At 38.7% G+C, this 20678-nt stretch overlaps 1 protein-coding gene across 9 annotated transcripts in view; it reads right to left on the bottom strand.

Moving 5' to 3' along the window:
- Positions 1-20678, bottom strand: part of AFG2A (AFG2 AAA ATPase homolog A) — a 389011-nt gene that overhangs the window by 320035 nt on the left and 48298 nt on the right. For all 9 annotated transcript variants that reach the window (XR_010156686.1, XM_063809825.1, XM_063809828.1 and 6 more), the window contains exon 10: positions 11768-11922. Coding sequence is in view for 8 of the 9 variants with exons in the window: in XM_063809825.1 (XP_063665895.1) it covers positions 11768-11922 (155 nt within the window). In the remaining variant the exon portion in view is untranslated. The remainder of the gene's footprint in view (positions 1-11767; positions 11923-20678) is intronic.

Below are 20678 nucleotides of genomic sequence, written 5' to 3'. Positions count from 1 at the left end.
AAACACACAGTGATGGAAAGAACCTGTGGTCATTTATTGCATTCACATTGCAAAATACAAAAAGTCGCTGCTCCCCAAGCCATGGCAACTAAGTTTCCATAAGAAATCCTTTTGATCACTTCATAATGATAAATATTTGCATATTAAAAGACTCTGAGGAGTCCAGCAGAAAAGAAACTATTGGTGTTATTTAAACCAACAATCCCAAAACTTATATGACCACAAAACACATTGTTCGAGGAATATAGTCACTTTTAAAAGGGAAAACAGGTCCAGCATGGTGGCTTGCGCCGGCAATTTTAGCACTTTGGGAGGCTGAGGCGGGAGGATCACTTGAAGCCACGAGTTCCAGACCAGTCTGGGCAACAAAGCAAGACCTCGTCTCTACAAAAAATAAAAAATTTAATAAGGTGCAATGGCATGTGCCTGCTATTCCAACTGCTCAGAAGGCTGAGTCAGGAGGATTGTTTGAGCAGAGAAATCTGACGCTACAGTGAAGTGAGCTAGGACTGCACCATTGCACTCCAGCCTGGAAGACAGAGAGAGCTCCTGCCTCTTTAAAAAAAAAAATTGAAAACAAATCCTTATCATTCCACATAGTCTACTTCATTTATCTAATATCATTTTAGTTTCCTTTGTTTTGTTTTTTGTTTTATTTTTAGCTAACAATTTAAAAACATTAGTTAATGACCAAGAGAACTATGGATACTGAAATGCCTACACACAGTGAGGTAAAGGATACAACTAGGCCAGACTCTCTAACAAGGCTCTAAGTTTTCAAATAATTCTAATGGTAGAGTTTTTGCAAGAAAGAGTACAACTGTGATGAAACTGATGATGGAAAGGTGGCAGAATAGGAGTTTTCTACTGCTCTTTCCTCACAGAAATATCAGCTTGAACAATTGCCCACACTTGAAAATACCTTCACAACAGCTAAGGAATCCAAGTGAGAGATTAGAGTACCTGGGTGGAGAACAAAAATAAGGAAACAGGCCAGGTACAGTAGCACACATCTGTAATCCCGGCAATTTGGGATGCCCAGGTGAGAAGACTGCTTGAGCCTAGGAATTCAAGACTACTCTGGGCAACACAGAGAAAACCCATGTCTACAAAAAATAAAGTAAAACAAAAAATTAGCTGGGTGTGGTGGTGTACACCTGTAGTCCTAGCTATTCAGGTGACTGAGGTGGGAGGATCAACTAAACTCAGGAGACTGAAGCTGCAGTGAGCCGTGTCGCACCACTGCACTCTAGCCTGGGCAACAAAGAGAGATTTTGTCTCAAAAAATAATAAATAAATAAGAAAACATGCATTGAAGAATCTAGGAAGTAAAGTTTCTCACTAAATGCTTCATCCCACCCCCAACCTCTGGCAGCACAATGTGGAGAGAAATACTGTCCACATGGAAGAAGGATGACATAAGCATCCAGCTCTCCCCACAGATTCCAGTACTTGCCCTATCCCAGCCCAAGGTCAGCCCCCACAGCCCAGGATGGATCCCTGCAGACTTAGGCTCTAGGCCTACACAAGAGCCAGGCTTGGACCTGCAGCCCCAAATTCCAAACCAGCCACTGTAGACCCAGGCTGGTCTCAGGCTCTAGACCCACCACTATGGTCCTGAATTCAAGGCCCACCTCAGTGCCAGGTGGCATCCATGAACTCAGCCTTCAGGATCACCCCCATAGACACAGGCTCCAGGTCAGCCCCAGTGGACAGAGGCTCCAGAACTGTCCCTGTGGCCTCAGGCTCCAGCCCCATCCCAGCACTAAGACTGCCCTCCTTGGACCTAGACACCAAGACCATCCACCTGCTGACCCAGACAACAAACCAAGATACCCAAGGACTCCAGCAGCAAGACAGCCTACCAAGAACTACTAGACAAGCTGACTAGTGAAGGGCTTTCCCTACAGAAACCAATCTGTAAAGACAAGAAGTGTTGTTTACTTTTTCACATGCACAGACAATAACACAAGCCCACAAAAATCACTAATAATTAGAGAAACAGGACACCAAAGGAACAAAATTAAGCACCAGTAGCAGACACTAAATGACTGATGATACATAAACTGCCAGATAAGTATAAAAAATAATCATCTTAGCTACAAGAGAATTCAAATAACATGAATCCAGGAAAACAATGCATGAACAAAATGAAGAATTCAAGAAAGAGATAGAGAGTATACAAAAGAACCAAACAGAAATTCTGGAACTGAAGAATTCAATGAGTGAATTAAATATTCAATGGAAAACTTCAACAGCAGACAATACAACAGAAGAATCAGCAAACTCAAACACAGATTTTCTGAAATTATCTTGTCACAAAAACAAAAAGAAAAAAGAATGAAGAGTGAAAAAAGCCTAACAGGGACTTAGAACGCAACATTAAGCGAACCAGTGTACACATTACAACAGACCCAGAAGAAGCAGAGAAAGGGGCAGAAAATTTACTTAAAGAAATAATGGGCTGGGCACGGTGGCTCAGGCCTGTAACCCCAGCACTTAAGGAGGCCGAGGCGGGTGGATCACGAGGTCAGGAAATCAAGACCATCCTGGCCACATATGAAACTCCGTCTCTACTAAAAATACAGAAATTAGCTTGTCGTGGTGGCGTGTGTCTGTAATGCCAGCTACTCGGGAGGCTGAGGCAGGAGAATCCCTTGAACTAGGGAGTCAGAGGTTGCAGTGAGCCAAGATCACACTACTACCCTCCAGCCTGGTGACAGAGTGAGATTCTGTCTCAAAAAAAAAAAAAAAAAAAGAAAGAATGACAGAAAATTTCCCAAATCTGGAGAGGGAAATAAATATAATTTGTTTTAGTGTATTTGGAGTTCTTTAGGCTTTATGGATTCAAATCTAAATCCATAAAGCCTAAAGAACTCCAAATAGATGAAAACAAAGAGAGCTTCACCAAGATATGTTATAATCATATTCTCAAAAGTCAACAAATTTTGAAAGCAGCAAGAAAAAAGCAACTCATTACAAATAAGGAAACCATCATCAGACTATGACCAGATTTCTCAGACAATCCATTGCGGGCCAGGAGAGAGTAAGATGATATATTGAAAGTGCTAAAAGAAAAAGGGGGAAAAAAAAAAAAACTGCCAACAAAGAATACTATACCAGAAAAGGCTGGCCTTAAAAAATAAGAGAGCAATAAAGACATAATCAAATAAAAATGTGGGTATTCAGCACCACTAGAGCCAGTTCATCAAGTTAAAATGAAAGGATGCTAACTAATATGAAAGCATATGAAAGTACAAAACCCCTGTAAAGGTAAGAATACAGACAAACCCAGAATACTGTAATAATATAGTACTAGCACATAAATCATTTTTAGCTACAAGTGTAAAAGTTAAAAAAAAATTACAAATAGCAATAGCCACAATAATTTGTTAGGGGATACACAACATATAAAAGATGCAAAACGTGACATCAGTAACATAAAATATGGGGGCAGGAGAAATTAAAGAGTAGAGTCTGTGTGTGGGACCAATGTTATTAACAGCTTAAAATAGACTGTTTCAACTAGAAGGTGTTTTATGTAAGCCTCAGAGTAATCATAAAGAAAAATCATGTAATAGATACACAAAGGATAAAGAGAAAAGAATCAAAGAATATCACTAAAAAAAAAAATCACATCACAAAGGAAGACAGCAAGAGAAGAAGAAAGGAACAAAGGTACTACAAAACAGAAAACAATAAAATAGCTCTAGTAAGCCCTTACCTATCAATAATTACTTCAAATGGAAGATTAAATTCTCCAGTCAAAAGACAGAGTGGCTGAATGGATTAAACAACAAGATTCAAAATTATGCTACCCATAAGAGACTCTAATTTAAAGATTTTAATTTAAAGTATTCTATATGTATTGTTAAAGCTGAAGTGAAAGTATTCTATATGTGTTCTTAAAGAGTCTGAAGACTTTCAAAATCGAGTCTTCAGCTCTATTTTGATTGCTATTTGCATAAATAGCAATCATGCTATTTCATAGCAATTTTCATGCAAATAGCAATCAAAATAGAGCAGGGGTGGCTATACTTAGACAAAATAGACTAAGTCAAAAACTGTCAAAAAAGACAAGGTCATTACATAATGATAAGAGTCAATTCATTAACTGGATATAGTGATTGTAAATATATATGCACTGAACACTGGAGCACCTAAATACATAAAGAAAATTTTAAAAGAACCAAAGGGAGTAACATACAGCTATACAGGAACAGTAAGAGACTTCAATAACCCACTTTCAACAATGGCAAATCATCAAGATAGAAAATCAATAAGGAAACAGCAGACTTGAAGAGCACTATAGACTAAACGGACCTAACAGACATATACAGAACACTACAACCAATGGCCGCAGAATACACGTTATTTTCTCTTTTTTAAATTATTAGTATTTTTTATTTTTCCACAAGTTATTGGGGGTACAGGTAGTATTTGGTTACATGAGTAAGTTCCTTAGTGGTGATTTGTGACATTTTGGTGCAGTCATCACCCGAGCAGTGTACACTGCACCTTATTTGTAGTCTTTTATCCCTCACCCCCCTCCCACTCTTCCTGCCAAGTCCCTGAAGTCCATTATATTCTTATGACTTTGTGTCCTCATACCTTAGCTCCCACATATCAGTGAGAACATATGCTGTTTGTTTTTCCATTCCTGAGTTACTTCATTTAGAATAATATGCACCTAACATTGGAGTTCCCAAATGTATAAAACAATTACTAAGAGACCTAAGAAATGAGATAGACAGCAACACAATAATAGTACGGGACTTCAGTACTCCACTGACAGCACTAGACAGGTCATCAAGACGGAAAGTCAACAAAGAAACCATGGATTTCAACTATACCTTGGAACAAATGGACTTAACTGATATACACAGAACATTTCATCCAACAATTGCAGAATACACCTTCTATTCAACAGCACATGGAACTTTCTCCAAGACAGACCACGTGATAGGCCATAAAACGAGCCTCAATAAATTTAAGAAAATTGAAATTATATCAAGCACTCTCTCAGACCACCATGGGACAAAATTGGAAACCAACTCCAAAAGGAACCTTCAGAACCATGCAAATACATGAAAATTAAATAACCTGCTCCTGAATGAGCGTTGGGTCAAAAACAAAATCAAGATGAAAATTAAAAAATTCTTCGAACTGAATGACAATAATGATACAGTCTATCAAAACCTCTGGGATACAGCAAAGGCAGTGCTAAGAGGAAAGTTCATAGCCCAAAGCACCTACATCGGAAGGTCTGAAAGAGCACAAACTGACATTCTAAGGTCACACCTCAAGGAATTAGAGAAACAAGAACAAACCAAACCCCAAACCAAGCAGAAGAAAGGAAATTACCAAGATCAGAGCAGAACGAAATAAAATTGAAAAAAAAAATACAAAAGATAAATGAAACAAAAAGCTGGTTCTTTGAAAAGATAAAATAGACAATTAGAAAGATTAACCAAGAAAAGAAGAGAGAAAATCTAAATAACGTCACTAAGAAACAAAACAGGAGATATTACAACTGATACCACTGAAATACAAAAGATCATTCAAGGCTACTATGAACACCTGTATGCACATAAATTAGAAAACCTAGAAGAGATGAATAAATTCCTGGAAAAATACAACCCTCCTAGCTTAAATCAGGAAGAATTAGTACCCTGAACAGACCAATAACAACCAGTGAGATTGAAATGGTAATTTAAAAATTACCAGCCAGGCACGGTGGCTCACACCTATAATCCCAGCACATTCAGAGGCCGAGGCGGGTGGATCACTTGAGGTCAAGAGTTAGAGACAAGCCTGACCAACATGGAGAAACCCCATCTCTACTAAAAATAAGAAATTAGCCAGGCGTGATGGCACATGCTTATAATCCCACCCAGCTACTTGGGAGGCTGAGGGAGGAGAATCGCTTGAATCTGAGAGGCAGAGGTTGCGATGAGCCGAGATTGCACCATTGCACTCCAGTCTGGGCAACAAGAGCAAAACTACTCTGTCTCAAAAAAAAAAAAAGAAAAACAAAAAAATTTCCAACAAAAAGAAGTCCAAGACTAGATGGATTCACAGCGGAATTCTACCAGACATTCAAGGAAGAACTGGTACCAATCCTTCAATCCTTTTGACACTACTCCACAAGACAGAGAAAGAAGGAACCCTCCCTAAGTCATTTTATGAAGCCAGCATCACCCTACTACCAAAACCAGAAAAGGACATAACCAAAAAAACAAAACTACAGACCAATATCCTTGATGAACACTGATGCTAAAATCCTTACTTAAAAAACTACTAGCTAACCAAATCCAACAACATACTAAAAAGATAATCCACCATGATCAAGTGGGTTTCATACCAGGGATGCAGGGATGGTTTAACATATGCAAGTCAATAAATGGGATACACCACATAAACAGAATTAAAAACACAATCACACGATCATCTCAACAGATGCAGAAAAAGTACTCAACAAAATTCAGCATCCCTTTATGATTAAAACTGTCAGCAAAATTGGTATACATGGGACATACCTTAATGTAATAAAAGCCATCTATGACAAACCCACAGCCAATGTAATACTGAAAGGGGGAAAAGTTGAAAACATTCCTCTGAGAACTGGAACAAGACAAGGATGCTCACTCTCACCACTCCTCTTCATCATAGTATTGGAAGTCCTAGCCAGAGCAATAGAAAGAAATGAAAGGCATCCAAATCAGTAAAGAGGAAGTAAAACTGTCACTGCTGACGATATGATCATTTACCTTGAAAACCCTAAGGACTCCTCCTTAGGAGTAAAGCTCCTAGAACTGGTGAAAGCATTCAGCAAAGTTTCCGGATACAAGATTAATGTATACAAATCAGTAGCTTTCTATACACCAACAGCAACCAAGCAGAGTATCAAATCAATAACTCAACCTTTTACAATAGCTGCAAAAAAAAATACTTAGGAATACACCTAACCAAGGAGTCGAAAGACCTCTACAAGGAAAACTACAAAACACAACTGAAAGAAATACACGATACAAATGGAAACACATCCCTAGTGTAATTTTTGAGGGGTGTTGAAGAGCCTTGTTTTGGCATGTTACCAGGGTTGGTTTTCTGGCTCTTTCTCATTGGGTAGGCTCTGTCAGAAGAAGGTCTAGGGCTGAAGGTTGTTGTTCGAATCCTTTTGTCCCATGGGATATTCCGTTGACGTAGTACGCTCCCCACTTTTCCTATGGATGTGTCTTCCTGTGAGCCTAACTGCAGTGATTGTTGTCTTCTAGGTCTAGCCACCCAGCAAGTCTACCCAGCTCTGGGTTGGTACTGGGGGTTGTCTGTACAGAGTCCTGTGATGTGAACCATCTATGGGGCTCTCAAATACATATTCTTTTCAAGTGCACATGACACATTCTGAAGGATAGATCATATCTTAGACCACAAAACAAGTCTAAAAAATTTAAGAAGACTAAAATCATATCACGTATCTTTTCTGTCCATAATCATATGAACCAGAAATGAATAACAGGAAAAAAAATTGGAAAATCCACAAATATCTGGAAATTAAACAACATACTCCTGAACAATCAATGGGTCAAAGATGAAATCAAAAGAAAAATAAAAAAAAGTCTTAAGACAAATGGAAATAGAAACACAACATACCAAAACTTCGATACAGCAAAAGTAGTTCTATGAGGAAAGTTTATAGCAATAAATACCTATATTAAGAAAAAAGAAATATCTCAAATGAACAACCTAATTTTACACAACAAAGAAATAGAAAAAGAACAAAATAAGTCCAGAGTTAGCAGAAGGAAGGAAATACTAAAGATCAGAGCAGAAATAAATGAAATGGAGACTAGAAAAATAATTTAAAAGATCAATATAAGAATATAAAAAGATCAACATAAGTTGTTTTTTCAAAAGATAAGCAAAATTGACAAATCTTTGCCTAGACTACTACAAAAAAAAGAAAGAAGATTAAAGTAGGCTGGGCGCGGTGCTCACACCTGTAATCCCAGCACTTTGGGAGGCTGAGGTGGGCAGATCACAAGGTCAGGAGTTTGAGACCAGCCTGACCAACATGGTGAAACCCCGTCTCTACTAAAAATACAAAAATTAGCTGGGCGTTGTGGCGGGTGCCTGTAATCCCAGCTACTCAGGAGGTTGAGGCAGGAAAATCACTTGAACCCAGGAGGTGGAGGTTGCAGTGAGCCAAGATGGTGCCATTGCACTCCAGCCTGGGTAACAGAGTGAGACTCCGTCTCAAAAAAAAAAAAAAAAAAAAAAAAGAAGATTAAAGTAAATAAACTCAGAAATGAAACAGGAGACACTATAATTGATACCACAAAAATACAATCATAAGACACTAATATGAACAATTACATGGCAACAATTTGGCCAACCAAGAAGAAAGAAAGAAATTCCCAGAAACATACAACCTACCAAAAATGAATCATAAAGAAAATCTGAACAGGCCAATAATGAGTGAGGGGAATAAACCAATAATCAAAAAGCTCCCTAACAAAGAAAACTCCAAGACCCGAGAAGTTATGCTTCTCAAGCATTAGCATCACTTCTTTAAAATCTTAGTAGAATTCACAAAACTTCCAATAAACTGAAGAGGAAGGAACACTTCCAAACTCACTTTATGAGGCCAGCATTAATGTGATACAAAAATGCTGTAAGAATAGAAAATTACAGGCCAATATCCTTGGTGAACATAGATGGAAATATTCTCAACAAAATATTTGCAAACCAAATTCAATAGCACATTAAAAGGATCATACACCATGATCCAATGAGATTCATCCCTAGGATGCAAGGCTGCTGGTTCAACATATGCAAATCAATAAACATGATATGCCACTTTAAAAGGACAAAGAATAAAAATCATATAATCATATCAATAGATACAGAAAAAGCATTTGACAAAATTCAACATCCTTTCATGATAAAAACTCTCAATACGTTAGACAGAATGTACCTCAACATCATAACGCTGTATGTATGACAAGCTCACAGCTAACATCATACCCAACAATGAAAAGCTAAAAACTTTTCCTCTAAGATGAAGAGCAAGACAAAATGCTCACTCTCGCAACTTCTATTTAATATAGTACTGAAAGTCATAGCCAGGGAAATTAGGCAAGAAAAAGAAATAAAAAGCATCCGAATTGAAAAAGAAGAAAAAAATTGTCTGTTTGCAGATGACATAATCTTACATAAAGGAAACCCTAAATATTCCACCAAAAAAAAAAAAAGATTAAAACCAATAAATGAATTCAGTAAATTGGCAGGATACAAAATCGACAACAAAAGTCAGTAGCATTTCTATACTCTAACAACTATCCAAAAAATTAAAAAAAGAAAATCCCATTTACAATAGTATTTTTTAAATATACTGAAAAAACTTAACCAAGAAGGTGAAAGACCGGTACACTGAAAACTATAAAATACTGATGAAATAGAAGACACAAATACATAGAATAATGTCTAATGTTCATTAATTTAAAAAATTAACACTATTAAAATATTCATACTACCCAAAATTGTCTACAGATTTAATGTAACCACTACCAAAATTCCAATGGCATTTTTCTCTAAAATATGAAAAACAACCCTAAAATTCATAAGGAAACATAAAAGTCACCACATAGTCAAAGTAATCTCAAGCAAAAAAAAAAAAAAAAAAAAAGCTGTAGGCATCACACTATCTGATTTCAAAATATACTACAAAGCTATGATAATCAAGACAGCAATATACTGGCATAAAAACAGACATATAAATAAATGAAACAGAATAGAGAGCCCAGAAATAAATCCACGCATGTACAGTCAATTGATCTACAAAGGTACCAAAGAACACGCAATGACGAAAGCACAATCTCTTTAAAAAATGGTGTCAGGAAAACCGTATATCCACATGATATCCATATGATAAACTGTATGTCCACACATGAAACTGGCCAGTCTTCTCACACCACATACAAAAAATCAGTTCAAAATGGATTAAATATTTAAACATAATATCTAGAACTGTAAAACTACTAGAAGAAAACATAAGGAAAAGCCTTATGGCATGGGTCCAGGGCAATGAATTTTTGGATACACTCCAAAAGCAGAGGCAAGAAAAACAAAAACTGACAAACAGGACTGCATCAAACTAGAAAGTTCTGCACAGCAAAGGAAACAGAGTAAAGAGACAACCTATGGAATGGGAGAAAATATGTGTGAACCATATATGAGGTAAGGGGCTACTATCCAAAATACTAAAATATATATTAAGAAACTCAAACAACTCAAAAGCAAAAAAAAACAAACAATCTGATTAAAAATGGGCAAAGGATCTGAGTAACATTTGTTAAAAGAAGATGTACAAATGGCTAACTGGTATATGAAAATATGTTCAATACCACTAATCATCAGGGTAATACAAATCAAAACTATAATGAGATATCACCTCACATCTGTTAGGAAGGCCATTACCAAAAAGATGAAAGATAAGTGTTGCCAAGGATATGGAGAAAAAGAAACCCTTGTACACTGTTGGTGGGAATGTAAAGTGGTACAGACATTATGGAAAAATGGTATGGTGGTTCCTCAAAATATTAAGTTACCAAAAGATTCAGCAATCCTACTACTGGGTACATATCAAAAGGAAATGAAGTATCTCAAAGCGATATCTGCACTCTCATGTTCACTACAGCATTATTCACAACATCCAAGATAGGGAATCAATCTAAGTGTCCCTCAACAGATGAACAGAGAAAGAAAATGTGGTATAATGTTACAAAGAAATGTGGCATAATGGAATATTATTTGGCCTTATAAAAAGAAGAAAATACTGTCATTTATAATAACATGGATGAATCTGGGGAACATTATGCCTACTGAAATAAGTTAAGGTACACAGAAAGACAAATGATCTTACTCATATGTGAAAAAAGCTGATTCCAAAAGGTTGTATACAGTATGATTCCATTTATATAAAGGTTCTGAAATAAAAATTTAGAAATGAGGGGAGGAATGAGGTGGGTGTGATTATAAAAGACAACATGAGGGATCTTTGTGGTGATGGAATTACTTAGTATCTGTGATGAATACGCAAACCTTTTCATGAGATAAAATTGTATAAAACTAAATAAACACATACACACAAGTAAAACTGAAAAAATATGAGTAAGATCAATGGATTGTATCAATAGGGGTATCCTGGTTTTAGTATTGTAATATAGTTTTTTGGGTGTTTTGTTTTTTGTTTTTGAGACAGGGTCTCGCTCTGTCACCCAGGCTGAAGTGCAGTGGCACAACCATGGCTCACTGCAGCCTCAACATTCCCCAGGGCTCAGATGATCCTCCCACCTCAGCTGTAGCTGGGACTACAGGTGTACACCACCACACTCAACTAATTTGTACTTTTTGTAGAGATGGGGTTTTACCATGTTAACCAGGCTGGTCTCAAACTCCTGGGCTCAAGTGATCCGCCCACCTCAGCCTCCCAAAGTGCTGGGATTGCAGCCATGAGCCACTGCACCCAGCCTGTACTACAGTTTTGCAAAATGTTGCCACTGGAGGAAACTGGGTATAGGATACACAGAATCTCCCTACATTACTTCGTATAACTGCACTGAATTTACAGCTATCTCAATAAAACTTTCAATTAAGAAAAATATTTTTTTAAAGTTTAGCCTAGGAAGTCAGTCTCCCTGGACTCTAAATTTTTTTCAGAGTTTAATTCAAACAGTGTAGCTAGTGTGGGACATAAATGACTTACATTTGGGACATCAATTGCTATTTCCCTCATGGCACTGGGTCTGATATCATTCATTGCCTGCAAGAAATCCTTCAGAGTAATCTTCACCAGTCCAGCCACCTTGACATCAGGGAGGTTAGGCTGTTTTTTCAGGATTCTCCGCAAGGCACAGAGACCTACAAAGAGAGGAAAGTAACACAAGATTTGTCTTTTCCTTCATAAATACAGACTGAATTGATGGCTCCGGTGGCCCATCTGGAGTGGCAACAGTGAAGACACTGGCTGCAGTGAAGGAGGCGTGGCCAGGGCTGCATACTCCACGAAGCCAGTGGGAGCTGGGAACAGGCAGGAGCCCTGCTCTTTTCCAAGTTGGTGGAGTGTGAGCCCCACTCACCCAGGCACAGCTGCAGCTGCCCAGCCATGGCTGTGGACCCAGGTATCCCTCCACTCTCGAGAACCCAGGAAGCACCCCCTGCCCCAACAGGCTCCGAAGTGCCTGCTTCTACTGCCTGGCCTCTCCCCAGTCCCAGAAAAACTTTTTGCCTGCTCTGATTTCAGACCAAAGTTAAGGCTGAGCCAAGCCACTGTCATGACCCACCTAGGTGTTCATGTGCTCAAGGTGGCACTGACAGTCCAGCTCCCTTCCACCTTGGTCCCCTCCAGACTTTGGGTGCCAATGAGTATGTGAGGGAGGCCGAGGGTGGCTCGGCGCAGTCCTGCAAGCACCCCTCAGCATGAACAGCCCCAGCACCATGGACGACATGATTGATGGCAGCAGGAGGCAGAGAGGCTCCTGGGCAGAAAGGAGTGAGTCCCTGGTGAAGCCCCACCTTTAAGCCAGGGACAGCCTGAAGCATGGAGGGCAGGCTGTCAGAGCTGGGTAGAGTCTGCAGCTGAGACCAAGAACTTATGGTGCTTTTTCTGGGCCTGCCCATGGCCACCCATGGACCAATCAGCATGTACTTCCTCCCTTCTGAAGCCCATAAAAACCCGACTCAGCCAGACTCCCTGGGATGTCAGGACTACCAGCTGTGAGAAGGAGCTACCCACCCTGGGTCTCCTCACCACTAAGAGCAGGACATTCACTGGGACACCTTGCCTATGGAAAGGAGCTACCCACTCCGGGTCTCCTCTCCGCTGAGAAGTAGACACTTGTTGGGGCAACCTGCCTGCAGAAAGGAGCCACCCACTCCAGGTCTCCTCTCTGCTGAGAGCTGGACACTCATCAGGCTGACCAGCTTGAGGACAGGAGCTACTCACTCTGGGTCTCCTCTCCGCTGAGAACTGGACACTAGCTGGGATGCCAGATAGGAGCTACCCATTCTGGTCTCCTCTCCACTGAGAGCTGGACATGCACTGGGACAACCTGCCTACAGAAAGAAGCTACCCACTCTGGGTCTCCTCTCCACTGACAGCAGGACACTCATCAGGATGACCTACCTGCAGAAAGGAGCTACCCACTCCAGGTGTCCTCTCTGCGGAAAGCTAGACATTTGTGAGGATGGCCTGCCTGTGGACAGCAGCTACCCCCTCCAGGTATCCTCTCTGCTGAGAGCTGGACGCTTATCAGGACGACCTGATGGCAGAAGGACCTACCCACTTCAGGTCTCCTGAGAGCTGTTCTCTTGCTCAATGAAGCTCCTCTCTGCCTTGCTCACCCTCCAGCTGTCCACATACCTCATTCTTCCTAAAGGCTGGACAAGAACTCAGGACCTGCCAAATGGCAGGACTGAAAGAGCTGTAACACAAACAGGACTGAAACACGCCCACTGGTCACCACATTTTGGGCAATGAGAAGAAGAGGAGCTGTGGCCCTTTGGGGAGCCCAGATGCAAGGGCTGTGATCAGAGCTGTGATACCAGAGCTGTGACACTCTCTTTGGGGCTCTGCTGTTTCCAACATCTCCAAGCTTCCAGGTACCACCATGTTACCTGGTGCCCACGGTGGAAAACACTTGTGGTATGCCTGGTCCAGCCACATCCTCACACAGAGCCGGTGCCTGTGCCTGCACCTGGGGCTGTCCACTCCACTGCAGCCAGCATGCCTGGCTGTGTGCAGTGGCCGGACCTCGGGCTCACTCACACCCCCTTCACTGCTCTGCGCCTGGCTCACCCTTGGCAGGTGTAGGATCCAGGTCAATAGCACAAGCCAAGTATAGCCTGCTGGACCAAGTGGGCAGAACAAGCCCAGTGGGCCCGAGGATATAACTCGGGCAGAGGTGCCACCGGCCACAGAGGTTTCTGGCTGGAAGAGTGACACCCTAAGGATCCTGTGACAGAATTATCACCAATAAAAATATTAAAAAACCCAAACCCCATGCAAGATTACAGCATTTAAAACATTTTGTCCTTGTAGGGGAGGGGATGAGAGGTAGGAAGAGAGGTGGAAGAATGTGAAGGATAAATGTAAAAATCCAAGCACTTAGTTTTGGCAATGAAAATATGACAAATATTTAATATGAGAAAGCATTATTTACAAATATAAAATAGAATTTACAAAACAACATCCATAAAAAAAGCCAAAAAGATTTATCAAAATAATTTGTTTGGGGAACTTCTTTTAAAAGAGTAAAATATTAAAATTAAAACATGCTTTTGCCCCTGCCCTTTTGGTAAATACATTCAAACTAGAATTACAAAGTTTTAAGGTATTGGGAAAACACCTGCAAGCAAACATTCAGGTGGCAGTTGGAAATGTGATTTTGAAATACAAGAGCGAAGCAAACTTCAGAGTGATGTGCATACATGTAAGATTTGATATTATAGCAAGGGAGAGATCTAAAAGGGGAGGCTAGTGAGGGGTCAGGGATGGAGGAATAAGTGTAGAAGGCTCAATCTTAGGAAAGCCCATCAATTGAATAGCATAAAAAGAAACGATGTTTTAAAAGGGAAAGAAAAACTAGGATGACGTAGAATAAAAGGTACTAAAGCAGCCAGGAAGATAGTCAACAAAGTCAAATTTAGAGAGATCCAAAATAAATTCAAAGATACCATGCTGACTTGAGAAGTTAGATACTAAGTTCTTTGTCTTTGCTATTTGCTTGAAATTTAAACATTGACAAGAGTGAATGTCCTCTCCATCAGGCTGTGAGATTTAGAGCCCTTTGATCTGTGACGACCTTTAGTCTAGAAGACAGTAAGTCACTATATGCTCTTTGTGTTAAGAGTGTTTAATAAAATTCCACTTTGAAGGAGTTTAATCTCAGAGATCTCTGAGAAATCCAGTCTGAATATCTAAAGTTATCCTGGAACACCAGCTAGCTCCCATGATTTTTTTAACCTTTCTTGTTCAAAACACTATACCTCAATACATTTTTACTAAATTAAAATGATACCACTCCATCATTTTGTTTTCACTTATTTGAACTTTTATATATAAACAGAAGCATTAATAAAAAGAAGACACAAAACTCCACAAAACAGAGGGTTGAGTATCTTTCTCTACCAAGAAAAAGCAGTGAACAGTACAAACATACTCCAAAAATAGATCCCCTGCTTCCTAAAGACAGCAAGTCACTTCTTTAGGACATCTTACAAATACCCACTTGCTTTATCTGCCTTCCAAAATGCTGAAAGATGGTTCTTCACATCTCTTGCACTTCTGCTTGAGAGTAAAATCACTGACTGCCTCTGTTCAAGACTATCTTTTAAAGGATGTTGGTATGCAGGAAAAGAAAATGTCTCTCTCCAAACAAAGGATAGACATGCTTACTGTCCATTATAAAAGATTCAGGTTCTACAATTCAAGGCTCCCCTACTGTGATGCAAGCCTATAAAGGCTCAGGTGTCAGGTAGCCCTCTGTATCACTCCGTGAAAACTGAGGCTCAGGAACTGGTGCGAATGCTGCTACTCTAGCTAATTATGTTGCTGCAATATTCTTTCCTTTGACTCTTCTGCAGCCGCTCACAAAATTTGTTAGAATAGAGTAAAAGTAGAGTAAAATCTCAGACCCTTTACAATTCTTGACATGTTTATGTTTGCTATGGTATGAAGTTTTTGTCTCCTCCAAAACTCATGTTAAAACTTAATCCCTAATGACACACTGATGGGAGGTGAGGCCTAATGAGAGGTGTCTCCAGCCTCATGAATGGATTAATACAGCTATAAGAAGGGCTTGCCCTTTTTCTTACCCTTCTGCTATGTGAGGACACAATGTTCCTCTCCTTTAGAGAATACGGCATTCAAGGCACCATCTTGGATGCAAAGAGACTGAGCCCAAACCTGCCAGCACCTTGATCTTGGACTTTCCAGCCTCCAGAACTGTGAGAAATAAATTTCTGTTCTTTGTAAATTACCAAGTATGTGGTATTTTGTTATAGCAGCAGAAACTGGACTAAGACGATGATAAATTGGGTCGATTTACTACTCGACATCCTCATTAGTTAAATGGAGCAGAAGCATTAAAAAATATTCAGTGATAAAGACAGTCCCTGACTTAGGATTCAACTTAAGACTTTTCAACTTTATGGCCAGGTGTGGTGGCTCATGCCTGTAATCCCACCACTTTGGGAGGCCAAGGCAGGCGGATCACCTGAGATCAAGAGTTCAAGACCAGCCTGACCAACATGGAGAAACCATGTCTCTACTAAAAATACAAAATTAGCTGGGTGTGGTGGTGCATGCCTGTAATCCTAGCTACTTGGGAGGCTGAGGCAGGAGAATTGCTTGAACCCAGGAAGCAGAGGCTGCGGTGAGCCGAGATCGCACCATTGCACTCCAGCCTGGGCAATAAGAGCAAAACTCCGTCTCAAAAAAAAAAAGAGTTTTCCACTTTACAATGGTACAAAAGCAATATGAATTCAGTAATTTTCTTGCAACGCTGGGCAGCCGCAGCAAGCTACAGTTCCAAGTCAGCCACACACATATTTTGACTCACTAGTTTTTTCAGGACATAACCCCATCATAAGTTGAGAAGTATCTATGCAGTGCCATGTTGTATCAAACAGTACCTTGTGGCCTGGGAAAATTTAAGCTGTTCCTAAAATATCTAACATAAATGGATGTAATCAAAATACTTCAATGCCAGATAGTATCTGGCAATACTTGCCAATATTTCTAATTTGGACCAGATACATCACCCTACTGAGACAGAAAAACTGAAACAGGGAAAATGGTCTAGTAATTTTCCTGCCACTTTTTTTTATATCATGCAAACATAAAATCTGACACTAAATGATACATTATTTTCATTTAAGGAAGGGGTCTAGAAAACGCAGGCAATATGTGGTTTTTAAAAGTATATTTAATATTATAATATAAAAATATTTATAAAATAACAAAATCTCTATTATTTCTAATACAAACTACAAAATTTAAGCTGGATAAAATCTCCACTCCTCTGAACATAGAAAGAAAATAGTAACTCACAGGAGGAAAACAAAGGCAAGAGAAACATGGAATTTTTCAAAAGTTAAAAAATAGTAAAGTACAAGTTGGGCACGGTGGCTCACACTTGTAATCCCAACACTTTGGGAGGCTGAGACGGGCGGAGAGCTTGCATCCAGGAGTCCGAGACTAGCCTGGGCAACACTGTGTGTCCTCATCTCTAAAAAAATTTCAAAAATTAGCCAGGCTTCGTGGCATGTGCCTATAGTCCTAGCTACACGCAATGACTGTTTGAGCCCAGGAAGTCAAGACCGCAGTGAGCCATCATCATGCTGCTGCACTCAGTCACTAAACTTGGGTGACAGGTGAGACCCTGTCTCCAAAAAAGTAAAGTACAAAGACTGATTCTGTAATAAACATAGCACAACTTAATGTACCCAAATAATAAGTAAACATGTGTTGCAATGTTTGCAATGCATACTAGCCCCTAATAAGCCAAGGAGACTAACATAGGATATTCACTAAAGGCCAAGTTAAAATGTTTAACTAAAAAGACAATGGGAAGAGGATGAAATAATAAAAATACTTGCCTATTCCAAAAGAATGAAAAAAAAAAAAAAAACAGGAAAAAAAACATACAAGTGGGGCAAATAAGGAAGTACATTAAACCTAAGTATTTTAAGATATTACCCTAAATATAAATGTATTAAGTACTTGAATTTAAACAATGACAACAGCAGATGGATTAAAAAAATAAAACCCCAATTTACCCTGCATACAAGTGATGTATCTGAAATATAAGAATATAGAAAGGTTGAAAGTAAAAGAATAAAAGGAATACTATGCAAATATACACAGAATGAAATATACATGGAAGGATAACAGCGCACCTATATCTACTATCAAATAGGCATTAAGTAAGAGGCATCACCAGACACTCAGGGTAATAAAAGGGTCAATTCACCAAGAATATACAAAATTCTAAATTAATACATGCCTGATAACAAAATTCAAAATACGTAAAACAAAAGTAAACAGAACTAAATGGAGAAACAGACCTTGCTTGCAGGTTTTAACATACTTCCCTTATTAGCCAAAATTTTTAAAAAGAATATATAGAAGATACCAGAAGATACGAAAAACAAAGTTAACTCACTTATCCTAATTGGTATATATTAAAAAACAACATCAAAATAATAAAATAACTCTGTTTTCCAGCATACCTGGAATATCTACCAAAACTGACCCTATGCTAGGACACAAAGCAACTCTCCATGTAACTCAAGGATTGAAATCATAAAGTATAGTTCTCTGACCTCAGGAGAATGAATAACAAAATCAGTAACAAAAAAATGCTAAGAAATACACAAATATTTGAAAATCAGTTAATTCATTTCTAAATAACTCATGGTTCAAAAAAAATCACAATGAAAACTGAATTTTTTCAACTTAATAATAATACAAATATAATATGAAAATCTGCAGGATGCTGCTACTGCAGTACTGAAGGGGACACTGGTAGGCTTAATGTAGATAGAAAAAAAAAAGACTGACAGTCAGTGAGGCATTCATCTTAAGAAATTAGAAAAAGAAGAAATTAAACCTAAAAGAAAAAAGAAGGAGGGAAATAATGAAGAAAACAAATGCACAATTAAAAAAAGTAATCAGTAAAGCCAAAGGTTGGTTGTCTGAAAATGAGAGGAGAGACACATTTCCAATACTAGGAATGAAAAAGCAGACATCATTACAAAACCTACAGCCATTAAAAAGATAAGAGGATAGTAGGAATAACTTTATGCCAAATAATTTGAAATGTAGATAAAATGAACAAGTTTCTAGGGGAAAAAAATTTACCAAAACTAATATACAAACAAACAAACTATACAATTTGAATATTTCAATAGATATTAAAGAAATTAAATCTATAATTAAAACCTTTCCTACAGAGAAAATTCTAAGCACAGATGGCTTCACTGATAAATGTCACCAAATACTTAAGGATGAATATGACATTAATTTTAAAAAAATTGTTCCAGAGAAAAAATAATTCCCAACTTGATTCACAAGGGTAGCATAATCTTGCTCCTCAAATCTTAAAGGGATATTACAAGGAAAAAAAATTACAGGTCAATCTCTCATGAACATAGGTGCAAATATCTTAAACAAAACATCAGCCAAAAGATCAATACATTAAAAAGAATTACAAAATTGTGACAACTTGGCTCTATTACAGGAATGTCAGATTCATGTAACATTTAAAAATCAATCAACATCATTCTTCCCATTAATAGAATAAAGAGTTCATATCACTATCTCAATAAATGTAGAAATGTGATAAAATATCACTAATTATATTTTTTAAAAGCTAGGAATAGATACAAACCTCCTTATCACGCATACAGCAAAAAAAATTCTTAATATTAAGTAACAGTTTGTAAACTTTCTATTAAATCAAGAATGAGATAAGGATTACTATTGTTACCACTTCTATTAAATACTGTCAGAGGTCCTATGTAGTATAGTAAGTCAAGGAAGACAAAGAATAGGTGTAGAGTTGAACAAAATAAAATTTAAAACTCATTATTTGAAATGTATACATAGAAAACTATAACATAATTGATAGATAAAAAACTCAAAAGAACTTACATACACACTACTAAAATTTTGTTTTTTGTGGTTTTTTTGAGACAGGGTCTCACTCTGTCACCCAGTCTGGAGTGTAGTGGTGCAATCTCAGCTCATTATAGCCTCAACCTCCCACACTCAAGTAATCCTCCTACCTCAGCCTCACAAGTAGCTGGGACTACAGGTGCATACCACCACGCTCAGCTATTCTGTAAATTTTCTGTAGAGATGGTGTCCCACTATGTTGCCCAGGCTCGTCTCAAGCTCCTGGGCTTAAGGGATCCTCCCACCTTGGCCTCCCAATGTGCTGGAGTTATAGGTATAAGCCACTGTGCCTGGCCCACACTATTAAAACTAATAAGTGCATTTGGCAAGGTAGGTAGACACAGTCAATACCAAAAAAATTACTTTTTCTATTGGGAGGCCAAAGCAAGTGGATCACTTGAGGTCAGGAGTTCATGACCAGCCTTGCCAACATAGTGAAACCCTGTCTCTACTAAGCTACTTGGGAGGCTGAGGCACAAGAATTGCTTGAACCCGGGAGGCAGAGGTTGCAGTGAGCTGAGATAGTGCCACTGCACTCCAGCCTGGGTGACAAAGCAAGACTCCGTCTCAAAAAAATTTTTTTTTTACTTCTTCTAGATACAGACATGCGTTGCTTAATGACAGGGATACGTTCTGAGAGATGTGTCTTTATGCGATTTTGTCATTGTGCAAACATTATAGAGTATACTTATACAAATCTAGATGGTATGGCCTACTATACATCTAGGCTATATGGTATAGCCTATTGCTCCTAAGCTACAAACCTGTGCAGCAAGTTACTATACTCAATACTGTAGGTAACCGTAACACAATGGTAAGTATTTGTATACCTAAACATAGAAAAAGAAAAGGTACAGTAAAAATACAGTATAAAAGATTTAAAAAGATCGTGCCACTGCACTCCAGCCTGGGTGACAAAGTGAGATTCTGTCTCAAA

The sequence above is a fragment of the Pan troglodytes genome, chromosome 3 (assembly GCF_028858775.2).
Source record: "Pan troglodytes isolate AG18354 chromosome 3, NHGRI_mPanTro3-v2.0_pri, whole genome shotgun sequence".
Lineage (NCBI taxonomy): Eukaryota > Metazoa > Chordata > Mammalia > Primates > Hominidae > Pan > Pan troglodytes.
Note: the sequence above shows the minus strand (reverse complement) of the source record. Positions and strands in the feature narration are given on the sequence as shown.